This window comes from Chanodichthys erythropterus, chromosome 24 (assembly GCF_024489055.1).
Source record: "Chanodichthys erythropterus isolate Z2021 chromosome 24, ASM2448905v1, whole genome shotgun sequence".
Lineage (NCBI taxonomy): Eukaryota > Metazoa > Chordata > Actinopteri > Cypriniformes > Xenocyprididae > Chanodichthys > Chanodichthys erythropterus.
This window is the reverse complement of record NC_090244.1, coordinates 25,485,881-25,503,144: the sequence shown is the minus strand read 5'-3', so window position 1 is coordinate 25,503,144 and position 17,264 is coordinate 25,485,881. Positions and strand designations below refer to the sequence as shown.

The 17,264-nt window shown below is 34.1% G+C and overlaps 1 protein-coding gene across 1 annotated transcript in view; it reads left to right on the top strand.

Moving 5' to 3' along the window:
• ano3 (anoctamin 3) overlaps positions 1-17,264 on the top strand; it is a 105,266-nt gene that overhangs the window by 58,635 nt on the left and 29,367 nt on the right. Inside the window, exons 10-14 of the mRNA XM_067379446.1 lie at positions 6,954-7,009; positions 7,099-7,220; positions 9,152-9,286; positions 9,439-9,535; positions 16,362-16,422. Of these exons, the coding sequence (XP_067235547.1) occupies positions 6,954-7,009; positions 7,099-7,220; positions 9,152-9,286; positions 9,439-9,535; positions 16,362-16,422 (471 nt within the window). The remainder of the gene's footprint in view (positions 1-6,953; positions 7,010-7,098; positions 7,221-9,151; positions 9,287-9,438; positions 9,536-16,361; positions 16,423-17,264) is intronic.

Sequence of the window (17,264 nt, the reverse complement as noted above, 5' to 3'; positions counted from 1 at the left end):
AGAGATTGAGAGAGAAAGTGACAAAGAGTGCTTCTTAATATAGTTTTGGGTTCAGTGTCAAAAATTTGAAATGTCCATATCAGATTTCACCACTATGCAAAAAAAAAAAAAAAAAAAAAGCTTATTAATGGCATAGTTGAATTTTCAGTGGTGATACTTTTATTTGTTTGTGAAAACAAAACAGCACAACATTTTTTAGAAATATATATATATATTTTTCTGTATATCAGTATAGAGTATATTGCATAAAGAAAAACATAAGCATTTTTTTTTAGGACCATCAAGCTTTAAACACATTCTGCATTGCTGTAATATAATTACTTGAATTAACTGAGTTTTTAAACCACATGCTTCCAATAGAGTATATAATATTTTGAGACTGTGACTTTTTTTCCCCCTTTTTTTTTCTTTTCTTTTTTTTCCCCCTCTAAATATTTAAATCTGAAAATTGAAATTATTTTACTATGTAGGAAGAAAGATTTTTATGCAGTTTAGCAACTGGGAAAAATTACCTTTATTTGGTTTTGGATATGTGAATATGACCTGGACATGTTCTAGACTGTTTTTGTGAGATTTACCCATTTAGTGAGTTATGGGACCAAATTTACTAATATCATTTTTTTGTGTTTTCATATTTGTATTTTTGCACCATAAACAAGGTGGGAAATTAACACCTGCAACTGGGTAAACGGGTTATTTTGCCTTATCTGCCAGTCACTATAGTGGACACTTATTAGACATCTTAGATTGGCCTTTGACAAATAACTATTGCTTATATAAATAATTTATTTTTTAATTCCACTAAAGTCAAAATTTCAAGAACATTGATTCTATATTTGCCACTGTTGTTACTACAGAAACATTACAATGGAATTGCTTATTTTTTATTATTACTTTAGTATCCACTTGGTAACAACTTGGTGTTTTGGACATTCCTCATAAAAATAGCTTTAGCTAAATTAATTTATCATGACAATTTTATCATGGGCCATTTTCCGTCCATTTCCTCTTGCATTGGATGTAGGCTTAATCACATTGCTGAGGCTGACGACTAACCCAGGGTCTCACTTACACCGCATTTTGAAAAGCAAGCTCCACTACTATTTACGGGATTGTGCTCCTGTTGCTGCACTTTCCTTTGGCCCAATCTCATTTCTGCTGTTATCTGTCTGCAAATGAGTTTCCTGATATAAGCCAAACATGCTGTGGAACTGATGTTATGTTAGCAGCAGGACAAAATAAACGCAGGCAGATGCATCCTGCTACGTAATTTATTGAAAAACAATGTGATTTTATTTCTTAGCACATAAAAACCAAAAACATACAAACCCAATTCCAAAAAAGTTGGGACACTGTGCAAATTGTGAATAAAAACAGAATGTAATGATGTGGAAGGTTAAAATTTTTAATATTTTATTCAGAATACAACATAGATGACATATCAAATGTATCATTTTAAGGGAAAAATAAGTTGATTTTAAATTTCATGGCATCAACACATCTCAAAAAAGTTGGGACAAGGCCATGTTTACCACTGTGTGGCATCCCCTCTTCTTTTTATAACAGTCTGCAAACGTCTAGGGACTGAGGAGACAAGTTGCTCAAGTTTAGGAATAGGAATGTTGTCCCATTCTTGTCTAATACAGGTTTCTAGTTGCTCAACTGTCTTAGGTCTTTGTCGCATCTTCCTCTTTATGATGCGCCAAATGTTTTCTATGGGTGAAAGATCTGGACTGCAGGCTGGCCATTTCAGTATCCGGATCCTTCTTATATGCAGTCATGATGTTGTAACTGATGCAGTATGTGGTCTGGCATTGTCATGTTGTTCTAGAACTTGGATACACATTTCAGCATTGATGGTGCCTTTCCAGATGTGTAAGCTGCCCATGCCACACGCACTCATGTAACCCCATACCATCAAAGGATGCAGACTTCTGAACTGAGCGCTCATAACAACTTGGGTTGTCCTTGTCCTCTTAAGTCCGGATGACATGGCGTCCCAGTTTTCCAAAAAAGAACTTCAAATTTTGATTCGTCTGACCACAGAACAGTTTTCCACTTTGCCACAGTCCATTTTAAATGAGCCTTGGCCCAGACAAAATGCCTGCACTTGACCTATAGAGTTTTAGCCGGCAACAGCGAATGGCACAGTGGATTGTGTTCGCTGACAATGTTTTCTGGAAGTATTCCTGAGCCCATTATATGATTTCAATTACAGTGGCATTCCAGTCCTCCAGCTGTTCCTTATATGTACATTTAACTTTTCCGTCCTCTTATTGCTACCCGTCCCAACTTTTTTGGAATGTGTAGCTCTCATGAAATCCAAAATGAGCCAATATTTGGCATGCCATTTCAAAATGTCTCACTTTCAACATTTGATATGTTATCTATATTCTATTGTGAATAAAATATAAGTTTATGTGATTTGTAAATTATTGCATTCCTTTTTTATTCACAATTTGTACAGTGTCCCAACATTTTTGGAATCGGGTTTGTAGATGCAACAAGTTACTTCAAACACCTTAGCAAGACTTTGCCTTAGCAAAAACTGAAACATATTTAGGTACAAGTTTAGTATGTGCAGGATGATGATGCATGTGTTATTAAAGGGACAGTTCACCCAAAAATTAATTCTGTCATGATTTACTCAACCTCCAAACCTGTATGAATTTCTTTGTCCTGCTGAGGAAGATATTTAGAAAATGTCAGTAACCAAGCAGATCTCACCCCCTATTTACTACCATAGTAGGAAAAATAAATATTATGGTAATCAATGGGGGGCCGAGATAAGAATGAAAGATAAGAATGAAAAACGTTAGTTGTTATACCATAATTTCGTTGACGTCACAAAATGTAAAATTAGTCAAAGAGGCCATCTTACCCCACTAATATATATATATATATATATATATATATATATATATATATATATATCAGGGGCGTTTCCTCCGAGTAAGCAAGGGAGGCAGTGCCTCCTCAGAAAAATAGGATGAGAAAATAATCCATATTACATATACAACAACACAAATATTACAAATTATGACATTAAAAAGAGCGCAAGTCACGCGTATTTCTTAAGGAACACCGCCCAACAGCGACACCCGCAGGTAAAGTTACACAGAGGAGTCATGCTTTACAGTCTATGGAGTCATGCCTCCCTTTCCTCTCATAGAAAACCATATAAAATCATCAGACCACCGGCGTGCAGTGGGTTTTGTGGGGGGTAATTGAGAATGAATGTGGGAAAGTCACATGAGAGGAGGCAATGTCTCCATCACGCTATGATTGGATGTAATTGGTTATGATTGGATATGATTGGTTTGTGCGATAAATCCTGCCTCTTGTTGGCGTGCGCGTTCTGCGCATCAGTTTGAATGAGCAAATGATGGCGTCAATCAGAAGACTAATTGAAAAGTAAGTAAACAGATCACAGTTAGATATCACCGCTTTATGTCACGTCAAAATCAAACTTGAAATGGACTGAAAACATCATGACTGCGGGGGTTTTAGTGCAGTCAGATTGGTGAAATTAAAAATACAATTCGTGTCTGTGACAGACGGTGTTTACAGAGCACTACTGATGATCCAAAATATCCTAGGTTGACAATTAAAAAGAAAAACCGCAATACATAAATAAAATATAGCATATTGTTTAAATTATTATTGCCTTTAGTTATTATTTTGGAATGAATGTTTTTTTTTTTTTTTTTTTGGAATGAATGTAGAAATGCTTAAAACACTAACTTGATGAGATTTATCAAGTTGATTACACTGTTAATGTATAATTAAAAAATAGAATTGTCTTTGGTTTCTTTTTTCTTTTTTGATGTAATGTAAAGTAATGTACATTTTAACAAGGATGATGTGTCAACTTTAAGAGTAATGCACACAAATTTACATTGATTGAAAAAAAAAGTGCCTCCTCATTTCAGAACACCACTGCACGCCACTGATATATAATATATATATATATATATATATATATATATATATATATATATATATATAAACACAATATATATATATATATATATATATATATATATATATATATATATATATGTATGTCTAAGTGTAATTGATATAAAATACTAAACTATTCTATTTGAAATTTTTTGACAATATAGTTGAATAATTAAATAACCAATGACAGACAAAGCAGAATCCTAGTAAAAGAGATTCATCTGATGTCAGGGTTTTGTCACTATGGTTTTGGTTTATTCTTGTTTTTGTGACAGAGCCCTGACTCTCATGTATTGTCTTGTCTTTGTGTGAGTGTGCAGCTTCGAGTGTGTTCGATCTATGCTCTCTTTCATCTGCGTGCTTTGTCTCATGCGTGGAGTGTGGTGTTTGGATCCCGGCACTCCTGTCTATTTCGTTTTCGGTTCAGTGTCAGGGTTTGGACATTAATGCTCCATGTTTTGTCTTTTGTTCTTATGTCTCATGTGTTTGTGTCAAGCGCCTGGTCTTTGTGTTCATTGGTCAGGCGTTCTTGTGTTGTGTTCTGTGTAGCACATAGTTTTTCATGTTGCTTTCATGTTGTCATCTTTTGTATGGAAACACAGTCTGTGAGAGCTGCATGTTTGTGTCATGTTTTGTGTGAGCACATGGCTTTGTTTTGTTTGTTTCTATGTACCATGTGCTCCACTCTCTATTGTCTTTACCCCACCCCTCTTGTTACCTAATTATTGGTTAATTTATGTCACCTATCCTCTCTTGTTACCCTTCTCATCGTCTTCCTCATTTATTCCCCTTGTGTTTTCTCTCCTGTGCTGGTTTGTTTTTGTTTCCCTACTTGTGCTTCCCATTGTGGTCCCGTTACCATGTTGGCTTTAGTTTGGCTTCTGTTTTTGCCCAGTTTTGTGTTGCTTTTACATTTTTGAAAACCTGACATTTGAAATTTCTTTTATGACTTACTGCATATACAAGCATATGAATATATATTTAATTGAAGATATGTCATAATAGCAACACTGTGAATTCAAATGGAATGATTTCACTCAATTAGATTTGAAAAGTGAAAGAATTAATGAAAATAGAATGAAAAGTGAAGATGTCTGAAATGTACATATAATTCATGTAATTTTTGAATGATAATCATATGAATTTCAATAAGTATTAAATAAAAATAATAATAACACTAGTAACAACATGCTACTCAGGTCCTTGTTTTGCCAATTCTGGGTGGCTTAGTTTCTGGTCTAGTCAGTGATTTTATTGCCGTCCGAATCCAGAATTTTTCTCCCACCACCCGCGTAAAAATCCCCGGCTGAATCATGTTTTTTGACAAACGTCAAGGTCGTGTGGTAATTGCCTTCCGAATCCACATCTCTGAGTTTACAAGAGGAGAGCAATTCAAAATTCACCGTTTTGATATTTCAACACCACTCAACCTCAGTGAAAAATTCACGTTTTCATTTGAAATGGGCCTTTACAGGAATACAATTTAAAAAAGGAATAATATACAATTATATACATTAAAATGATAAACCAGCTTTATGTTTATCTAATGTAAATAAGATAAACATAAACTGCATTAACTTATTTCCATTAATTTCAATATTTTTAAAATGACATCTATCATTTCGATATAAAATGCAAAACAAAAAGCATTTCAATAGCATGTTTATCTTCCTATAACAAGAGATTTGAATAATCACATAATAAATAGGGTATTATTTTCTTATTATTAAATTAAAAATGAATTTATTCATATTGTTCCAAGCATTGCCTATTACATTTTATTTACAGCAGACAATCATGCAACCACGTGAGCAGTGTGTTCTCGGGTTCGCAGGATCACTAAACTCGCTCCTCCACCGTGAATAAATCGCCATCTGAACGCATGAAATTTATCACTGAGGTGCCATGCAAATTTATTTTTACAGACGTTCACGTGAGAAACAATCACTGTCCAAATAGTGCTTTGGATAGATGACTGCAGTGGTTCAATCTTAATGTTATGAAGTGACGAGAATACTTTTTGTGCGGCAAAAAAAATCAAACAAAATAATGACTTTATTCAACAATATCTAGTTATTGGTGATTTCAAAACACTGCTTCATGAAGCTTCGAAGCTTTACAAATCTTTTGTTTCGAATCAGTGGTTCGGAGTGTGTATCAAACTACCAAAGTCATGCCCCCCAGTGGTGAACCATTGAAATTTCGACACTTATGATATAACAAAGCCTCGTTTACTGAAATCACGTGACTTTAGTAGTTTGAAGGTCTCACGGGTGTGGAATGACATGAAGGTGAGTAATTAATGACAGAATTATCATTTTTAGGTGAACTAACCCTTTAAACCACAAAACTCAAACTCACAAATGTTGATATTCAGATAAAATTAAAAATAGCATAATTATTCATCTAAAGTTTGACTTGAGATTTTGTTCCTGTGCCTCCTATGGAGAAAAAAGGTCGTGCCCTGTGGGGCATTTTACCTCATCTTACTATATGTATATACAGTATTTGAGCTTTATATTTAGGATATAAATAAATAACATGGCTGGTAAAAAGACTAGTAAAATTCACTAGTCGCTGTGGCTGATGGGTGAAAAAGTTAATTTCCAACCTTACTGTAACATTAGTCTGTGTGTAAAAGTTTAGAAGTCACACATCTCATGCTGTATCTTTTGAGTTTTGTTGAGTATTTCCTTTTTTTTTTTCTTTTTTTTTTCTTCTTTTTTTTTTTGGTTTTGTCTGTTATATCTCATTTGTGGTCACTGTGATGTTACTCAATGTTTTATGTGAAATTATATGTTGTGTGTATGAAGGTTGCTATACATTTTATTTCTTTATTTATATTTTATTTCTGCAAATCCTTAAATTGCATTCTTGCAATATACAGTCATCAGACATCAGAACTGTCATTCTAGGCACTAAGATGCAAAATAGATGCGAAGATTGAAGACAAATAAAATTGTTTTTCTCTGTTTCTATTTATTTTTTAGGCATTAATCGATTACTTGGCAACGGCACATATGAGGCAGCATTTCCTCCACATGAGGTAAAATGAGTTAAATTTATTACCAGTCACAATGCAGTTTTTACCTTTATTTTCTTACTGTATAGAAATCTTTGCTATTGACTTTCTAGGGAAGTTATAAAAGCAGACATCCAATTAAAACCCATGGAGCTCAAAACCACAGACACCTTTTGTACGAAAGATGGGCACGCTGGGGGATCTGGTACAAATACCAGCCTTTAGACCTCATACGGTAAGAAACTCACAGCAAACTATACATTGTCTGGACACTTTTAAAATCATTTAAAATAGGGCACAATGTACTGTATTAATTTGACGGAATTTTCTTTATTTATTTTTTACACATGTTTTACTTGTATTTTGAATTTTGAACTTCATTGCGTTGTGTTTTAGGGTTAACGGAAATGTCGGTAAAATTACTGGATAATGTCCTGCTAATTTTCTGCCAATTTTCTACTTTTTCTTTTCTTTCTTTTTTTTTTTTTTTTTGCAGTGTATTTACTATGCTGTCTAAACAAATGAATCACTTTTTATTTTTAATGAATTTGGAAAAGAAAATGATTTTTTTTGGGGCATATCCAAAATAAATACATTTACTTATTTAGTCTGAAAAACACATTTTTACCGAATAAATACTTTCTAATAAAAATAAAATGTATTTTGCACAAATAAATGAATAAGGACACATTCGGACACTGATATATATTCATATTCATGTTTATATGCTAAAAAGTGTGCACCCATATCAAGCACTGACGTAGATAAACCAGATATTTACTATGATATCTGAACAAATTGATACAATTTCTTTCAGTCAGTTTGGAAAACAAATATGAATTGAACTGCACTGTGAATACAGACAGAAGATACTGCCAAAGTTTTTGAGTCTTCACAACAGCTTATAGTTTGTTTGTTTGTTTATTTGTTTGGGGCTTTTTCAAAATCTTTGTTTCTGTAAGGTTTTTGGTGACTCAGAATGGCAGTGAAATCCTGAACAGAAATATCTGTGGTGTGAAGACAGCTTTAATCTCAATAACTCATTCATACAGTATGTGCACTGTGTTGGTGTGGCTGACCGCAAGTGAGAGAAAATGTAATCAGGTTCATAACAAACATATACTGAAGCTGGATTAGAGCACTCTCTTTTTAAAATGGAGACAGAAAACTAATTGTGATGGTGCTGCTAGCTTCTCATCAGTTTGAGAGTAAGGTCACCCTCCATTTGAGGAATTATTTAACCACCCTGACCTGTATGTTTTAAGTGAATTACATGCCCTTGTTTTTAGTCACCTTGAGTCTTCTGTATTAATCCATGTATTTAACCAGTGCCCTCTGGTGGTTATCATAGTCACTCCAGCTGACAGGAATGACACTGGGTCAATAATGTTTATTTTTGTTTGTTGGTTTTTTTGAAAAACACTTTTAAAATGCAATTCATACATACAATGACTTGAATAAAGTTTGCAAAACAATGTCATAAGTAGCTACTTGGCTATTCACTATCCATGAACCCACATGGCCAAATTCTGCAGAACATCTGATTCAAAGAAAGAACAAGTTTTTACATTTTGATTAGAGTATTATTAACATGTCATGCACTGATGAATATTTTGCTGTAAGATCAGATATAAACATTCACATTGGTCAAGGTGGCCTAACCATCCTAAGATAGTAATGAAGAAAAATGTGTAATTAAAATGCAATGTAAAAGCAAATTCTTTAAAGAAGTAATTTTGCTGTAACCAACATGCAGGAAGTGATTTTGTTGTTGTGTGTCTTATTCTAGGTGTAAAGAAATGTTATTTATTTTTACTTAATGGTTATACCACTTGACATTTTAGAGTTTTTAGGTCAAAATAAAAAGTTCATATAAAAGTATTACATTTATATAGTCAATATTAAGTTCATATAAAAGTGTTATTAAAGTTTTTCAAAACATATGGAACCAATATGAATACAAAAATTTCTGTATAGATATTTTGAACAAGCTGAATAACATCAGTCAATGCATTATGAACTAACACAGAACAGAGGTATATTTGTATTTTAGTGTTAATCAGAATTAATAAATGCTGTGAAAATGTACTGAGCCCTAATGAATGTTTCTTACTGATGTTTCTTATTTGTTCTTTTTTGTCATTTATTGGCCTGTCTGTCTCATAGGCGGTACTTCGGAGAGAAGATCGGGCTGTATTTTGCCTGGTTAGGTTGGTATACAGGTATGCTGATCCCTGCTGCTCTAGTCGGCCTCTTTGTCTTCCTCTATGGGCTTTTCACCATGGACTCCAGCCAAGTAAGGTTGGTCCTTGCTGGTGTTTTCAGTTATTTCAAAATGACCCCCAGTGTTCCTGGACCTGGTCCCATCAGTCACCAGTATTAAATGTTTCCCTACAAATTCTTCACAATAAACCACAGATTCATGAGTGTTTGATTTTTTTGTTTTGTTTCAGTAAAGAGATCTGTGAGGCTAACACCACCATCATGTGCCCCATGTGTGAAGGCAACTGTAGCTCCTGGACGCTAAGTGACAGCTGTGTCTATGCAAAGGTATCGTACATCCACCTTCTACTGGCATAAACCATAGTTCTTTATAGACTAATTAGTTCTGTATGAAAAACAAATGTCATTTTGATAAATATCACAATTTTAATGACATATCAACACACCATTAAATTGAAAAATACATTGGACCTTTAATGCAGAAGGTACTATGGTACATTACTAAGTAATGATGCTTATGTACACTTAAAAAAAAAAAAAAAAAAAAAAAAAAGTCTGTAAAAATAGGGCCAATGGAATCATCTATATTGTACTCGCACTGTAAACCCAAATAAGTTGGGCTAATTAAAAAATAAATAAATGAAAGTAATCAGTTACATCATTTTTTTTTTTTTTTAAATTATGATGTTCCCAATTTTAAGTAAGCAGAACTATCATGTTTTGAGTTTGTAGCACTCATGCATGTTAATTGCTCCTAACTTGAAGTATTGAGTTAGCTAACTAATACATTTTGATAGCAATTAACATAAAATAAAAAAGTTAATTAACTAAATATTTTGAGTTCTTGCAAATCAAATTAGTTATTTACTTCACTATAAATCCTAAAAAAAAAAATACAAAAAATGCCAACTTGCTAATTTGCTAACATGTTAACAATAACATGGCGCAGCACTTACTGAATGAGAACAGCAACTTAAAACATGTAATTTATCTGCTCACAAACCAAGCCATATGCGCTACTTGTCACCATGATGGTAACTCACCAAAAACCCACATTAACAGAAACTCTTCTAAATTTGTTCAATTTAAGTTTGTCTTACTCAAACCAATTAAGTATTTTGAGCGTTATGGTTTACAGTGTGCATAAAAAAGTTGATGTACTTATGTTTAATGCTAGCCTCAAACACTTGTGCTGCTATTGAGTTTGGATATGGGTAAGGTTAGGTACAGGTTTGGTGATATGGGTAGGCTTAAGTGTGGGTTAAGGTGTAAAGGAAGGGTCAAATGTGTCAGAAAGTCAAGATCAAAACACAGGCAAAAAAGAAGCAGAAACGAGTTATAAAAGCATTGCTTATGCACATTGTAGTCTTTGACAAAAATGCAAAATTCTCAGCTTTTTGTTCAAAATGTTACTCATTTAATGACCCTATGAACTTAACAGATAATGTCCTGGCAGAAAATTTGAAAGACTAAAATATAAGCCAGTCAAATGGCCCTTGTCCCACCTTGATTTTGTTCCCAACAAATTCACTTTGATGACCTAATATCAGGAAAATGTTGCTGCACAGTTTTCTCTTAACTATTAAGAAAAAACAATTAAAATTAAAACAATTACATAAACAATTTTAACAATTAAAAAAGTTGATAGCAAATGTTCTTACGAAGCAGAGGTTAATGGATATTGGACTTTTCTTCAGTAGATGTGTCTTTGATCCAATTTGCTCGAGCCAATTTGCATCTTGGCGTCCTTCCCTGTAATAAGATCATGATGCTATACTGTGGGAACATGGAAAGTCAAGAAAACCAAGACAAACAACATGAAATTCAAAGCAAACACATCTTGGTTGTGTGGTGATATTTTATATACTGTATATTTCCTGTAGACATCTTTATGTGAATACAGTTTGTTTTGCAGAAAAGATGTTTCCTTCTACTCTTTCAGTGTACAGACATAGTTTATAGCAGTTTCTAATGGTAACAACTTTGTTTTCAGAGTATCTGAAATCTAGCCTGTATCTATCTGTTCTAGCCTCATTAGGAAAGCCTGTTTTTTCTGATGTCAAAGATATGCATATGTTTTGAATTAGTGTTTAGTCCTGGATTTTCAACATGCAAATCAAACACAGATTCTTCAAGCTGTGAAGCTAGTACCGAAAGTTTTTGTGTCATGGGAACATGGTAGTGATTTGGCCTGGGAAAGGCTAATATTTAAATAAAATACACCTAAAAATTGGTTCCTGCCCTGAGCAATGTTTTATTGTTTGAAGATTGCTCTTTCATAGCTCAGGAGACAATGTTAAAACAATGTTGACATGGTTCTTTCTTGGCAACCCACTACTGTCATGGGCCTGAATTTGGGCCAGCGGTAACAATGGAATGGAAATAAGCTACTGTCCTTACACCTTTCAGCAATTCTTTACTATCGGTCCATCCCACACTAGTGAAACAGTTTTGTCACATGGTGGCAAAATCTTCAATTCTGAGGATGATTTTCATAACCCGCCATTGATTTCTCAGCTTAAGGGATTTAATGCCTGCCTACAACAGCTCTGCTTTCAAAAACATCTGTTACGGTTCTTCAAACTCGCTTCAAAATTCACTCAACGGGTGTTCTGTTATAAAAATCCCCATTCAAGTTCTGCCATTCCTCCCATATCCAAAAGGATTAAATGACAATATACTCTTTACACGCACACTATTAAAAATTGTAAATTTACAGGTAATGGTCTGTATTTTTTTTTATTTATTTTTTTTTTTTACAGATTTTTTCCTTTTTTTATTATACAATGAAATACCTGTTATTTTACATAGATTCACAGGTAGTTACTTTATTTATTTTGGTAGTACATCAATTTTAGTTTTTTAAAAGGAGTTTTTGTAAGGCAAATAGTAGGCTATTTGTACATATAGTACATGTACTGTATTTTAATTCTTTTAATTCTGTTTGTATAGAAATTTTAGATGAGATTGCACCCTTAAAATATAGGGAACCAAAAACTAAGTCACAGCCATGGATGAATAATGAAATCCGTACTTCTAGGCAAATATGCAGAAAAGGGCTGAGTGAAGATGGAAGAAGGATAGACAGCAAGTCTCCTTTGAAAATTTGCCAAGGATTCTCTAAAAATTTCTGTGCATTCATCTGATCCTATCCCTCATCAGCTGTTGTCTCTTTTTTATACTAGCTTAATCAGTGGAAATGTTCCTGCTTATTTTAAACATACATGCAGTAGTACAGCCACTTCTTAAGGGGATAGTTCACCCAAAAATCTAAATTATTCCATGATTTACTCACCCTCAAGCCAAGGTGTATATATCTTCTTTCAGACTAACACAATCTGAGATATCCAAGATAAGACCCTTATTAACCCTCTGGAGTCGTGTGGGTTTTTTTTTTTTTTTTTATGGATGGAAGCATTTTTTCTGTGTTCAGAATTTGGCCTACCATTCACAACCACTATAAACCTTGGAGGACTAAGGATATTTTTAAATATACCTCAGATTGTGTTCGCCTGAAAGAAGATAGTCATACACACCTCGGATGGCTTGAGGGTGAGAAAATTATGGGATCATTTTCATATTTGTGTGAACTATCCCTTTAAGAAACCTAATTTAGGTCGTTTTTTGCACAGTCTTAAGTAATTATTGACCTATATCAAAATTACCTTTTTTTTTTAATGAAAATGTTAGAGAAGGTCGTTTTATCACAACTTTTGAATGCTGTAATAGATATGTCAGGTTTTAGGTATAATCTGCCCTCTTAATGTTTTTAATGATATTTTATTGGCAGTTGATTCTGGGAAGGTAGATATCCTTATTTTACTCAATCTCACAGCTGCCTTTGATACCGTTGATTAAGGCATTTTATTACAGTGTTTGGAAGGTGATGGTATTAAGGGTACTGCCTTAGATTGGTTTAAATCACATTTAAAGGATAGGTCATTCTCAGATTGCATTGGAGATTTGTGTTCCACATCAGTTGAATTGCAAAGTGGTGTGCCACAGAGGTCGATACTTTGACCTATTATATTTTTATTGTATACGAGCCATTTAGGCTCAATTTTTCATAAATACAACCTTATGTAGCATCTATATGCAAATGACACCCAGTTATATATTCCAAAATATCCAAAAGGCTCTCAATCTTTTGAGTAAATTACTCTAGACAGGGCTTGACTTTAACACCCTCCAACCCGCCAAATGGGGTAGATTTCAGCTGTGGCGGGTAAGACAGCCACTCCCACTAGCCACTTTGGCAGGTTGAATATAATTTCAGCCTACAGCCTTATCAAAGATAGCCAAGCTCATCGTAGCCCAAAATTACAATCCGATCACAATTCATTATCGATTAACTTGCAATTAGTGAAGGCAGGATCGGCAGAATCGCATTAAATGACACACAATAGAAGCACTCTCTGGCATGTGCTCTCTTTCTGTCGTGCACGCGTGCAATCAGCTCTCCTTGCACCCGAATAGTCAAATACACGCACACACAGATGTCAAAATGTACATCGTGTGGAGTATCTCACGTGAATACAGTCGGTTATGGCTTAAGTGTACGTAAACAGGTTGGTAAAAACTGGATATGTGTTAGTATATTACATACATGCATTCAGCAGCCCAATTAAATACATGTCTGTCATTAATGTTAATCAAACAACAAAAGATGGTAAATAAATGTTAAATAAACCTACTGTATCTGAAAAAAAAAAAGTTTAGGCTATTTAATTTACTATTGTATTTGTAATTTGCTTCTTTGTTCTTTTTATATAGACTAACAAATATAACTTATACAATTATAAAATGTATCATATTATGGTCATATTACCCACCTCTTGCCCACCCGTACATACCAGCTGATATATCAGGCCTAGTCTTGATTTAGGTTCAATCTGCTTTTGAAAGTTTGAGAGGGTTTCAAGGAAAATGACTCAAAATCAAGTAGGCTAATTTTAGTATGTCAAAGTCAACTTTAATCATATAAAATGTAATTTCTCAACAGCAAAATTGTGGCCAGTGAAAATGCTGAGTGGCTAGTAACTTTGGAAAACCACTATCCACAGAGGCTGGTGAGCAAAAAAGTTAATGTCAAGCCCTGACTGTAGACATACAAAGTATTATTATAAAATAACTTTATAAAACCCTAAATTCACAGTTTAACCTGAATGTTAGTAGTTTTCTATGTAATTTGACATGCTCAGTTTTTCCATGGTTTAATAAGCAGTTATCAACAGTAATATACTGTAATTTAATTAATTTTTACAGGTTTTTTTTTGTAATTTTGTGAAATGGTTATTTGCTGTAATTTATGAAATCTGTCTGTAAACTCTGCTGCCAGACTTTTTACCTTTTTTTTTTTTTTTTTTTTTTTTTTTTTTTTTGCAGTGCAGTGCAGGTTAAATAAACGATTATTTGAGCTGTACATAAAACCTCTTGCCAAGCCCTCAGATGCTTCTCACGACTTACAGCTCAAATCTCCTCTGCCAAAATCTCCACCTCCTCAAAAAATAAAGCTCCCGTTGGGAAGTCAGAGCAACAGATCAGTCTTGCTTTCTGCTCTAGATTCAAATCAACAGAGAGTTATTTGGCACATGCCAGTCAAGTTCTCTACATCCTACTACTGGAATTTTTGGTGACCACCAGCTCTTTCTTCTGTCTTACTTCCCGCTCTTCTTGAATGAAGTTCATAACATAAGTTCTGAAGGAAATGCTGCCAATTACGTTTCAAGGGTATATAACAGGGGTGTCCAAACCTGTTCCTGGAGGGCCATTATCCTGCAGAGTTTGGCTCCAACTTGCCTCAACACACCTGCCTGGAAGTTTCTACACTGAAAAAAATGTTTTCATTCACCCAATTAAAACAAATTTATAGGGTAATGGTTCACATCTATATTTTATAACTTGAGCCAATGAAAAAACAAATAATTTGCCCTTAATAATGTTTTCTCTGTCTATGAAAACAAAGTATATTTTTTTTGTTGAATAAATTCTATTTTTGATCTAAACAAAAAGATCCAAAAACAAAACATCTCATTTAAGAAATATGTATTAGAAATTATTTGCTTTATCCAGTCAAATAGATATAGATTTAATAAAACAATTATTTCTCAGTTTTAAAAATACAAGTTAATAGAAATTATTTATTTTAAACAAACAAAAAGATATGGATGTGTGTTAGCTAGGGTTGGGCCGATAGACAATGCCATCATCCATCACTGATGCTGACAGACATAACAATGTTGAGCTGGATTTGCACGTTCTCTCTTTCTCAGACATGTACCACATTAACGGTTCATGTCCACTGGCGAGGAGCAGAGTGAGCATTCATTCTGATGAATTAAAGGCTGTGGCCTTTAACGACTTTGTTAGCCCCCTATTCCCATGCCTGCAATCACCAGTTTGAGCCCCGCTCAGAGGGAGCCAAGGGAAACTGATTACAATGATGCTGTGACCCGGGTAGGATTGAGGTTTCGAGGGCTGAGTGTAACACAGGCTAGCTGGTATGAGATAGCTGTGAAGCCAAACCTCAATGTCCTGGACTCAAGAGGCACATTAGTGACTGATGCAAGACACTGTGGTCTTTTTTTTTTAGAAGGGTAAGCTACTTGTTTGTGTGCACAAGCGAAACCAGTGACACAAATGGCAGCTATTGCAGTGACAACCTGTGTTCATTCTTCTCAGTATTAAAAATCCAACTTGATCTCAGGAAAATGTGTAAATATTTTACGAAGTTTCAATTTTTAACAAATTTGCATGATGTGATTTGTTGGAAAAATTTGTAATTTGATTTGTAACCATCAGTGGGGCATGAGCTACAGTAGTCGTATGAAAACATACTAATGAAATTGTACAAAATAGTACGAAAAATAGTAAAACAAAATATGTAAAATAGTTACAAACTGTAATGAGACTGTTATAAAAATTTGATTTGACAAATCAGAAAGAACATCTGAATTGTTTGCTAGTGCACACTAAACCTTTTGAGATTACTTTGTCCTGTTGCTCATAGATTAATGAATGTGAATCCTATGTAAAGAATCATTATTTGTTCATTTGTTTTTCTATTCCATTCTTTTCTTGATACATGCTCTAGCTTGCTGTTATTTCCTAGTTATACATTCTAAAACATATTGCCTTTTTTTGTGCTTACTAGGTGACCCATCTTTTTGATAATGGAGGCACGGTGTTCTTTGCTATCTTCATGGCAATATGGGGTGAGTCTGAATTTTTTTATTTTAATCATTGCTCTTTTCACCAGCAGAAAGACAGACAGGTCAGCATGTGGTTTAAAAACAAATTAAGCAATATAAAAGAGGCTTCCTTCAGCATGCAGAATAAGAATCTATAGCAGTCTTTGGTCTGCTATAGGAATGACAAAAAGCCCAAGAGAAGCAGCTGTAATCAATCACCGCTTTGTCCAACATTACAACAAATTATCCAGTCATGTCACAGTAGACCTCACTTAAAGCCCAAATATTTAAATATTTCAATACTGCTTAAACTTTAGTTTACCCCTCTGAACACGAGCAGCGATAAATAAGTGTTGAAGGATCCCTGGTGGCGATCACAGGTGAGTTAGTGCTTGATAATTGTGGCCACATTATTTTGTGTAATTGACTGGCTAAAGCCAATGAAACACTTCCCAGGAGTGAAATAAAAGTAGAATAATCTGAATAGACATGGTGGATTTAATGGGCTGTGGAAATGTTCTTCAAATGTGACATTAAACAAACGGTAGTTTAACTAACATGAATTAGCTCTGAAGTGTTTTATATGATATATTCCAGAAGGCGTGAAAATTTAAATAGTATAGCTACAGTACATGTGTTTGCATTAACATATTTTGTATTATTTGTGTTTGCTTTATCTGTGCAGGATTTTTCAGGTGCAGAACTGTAGGTGACGTGTGGGATCTAAACAAAGCAACATATTAGTCACAGCCATATTTTTATCTGCTGGAAAATGGCTATAAAAACAATAAATCATGACACATATGCCACTAACACTATCACAGTTAGGGTAGCTGCAATAAAGCTGTATAGTTTAACAAGAAATT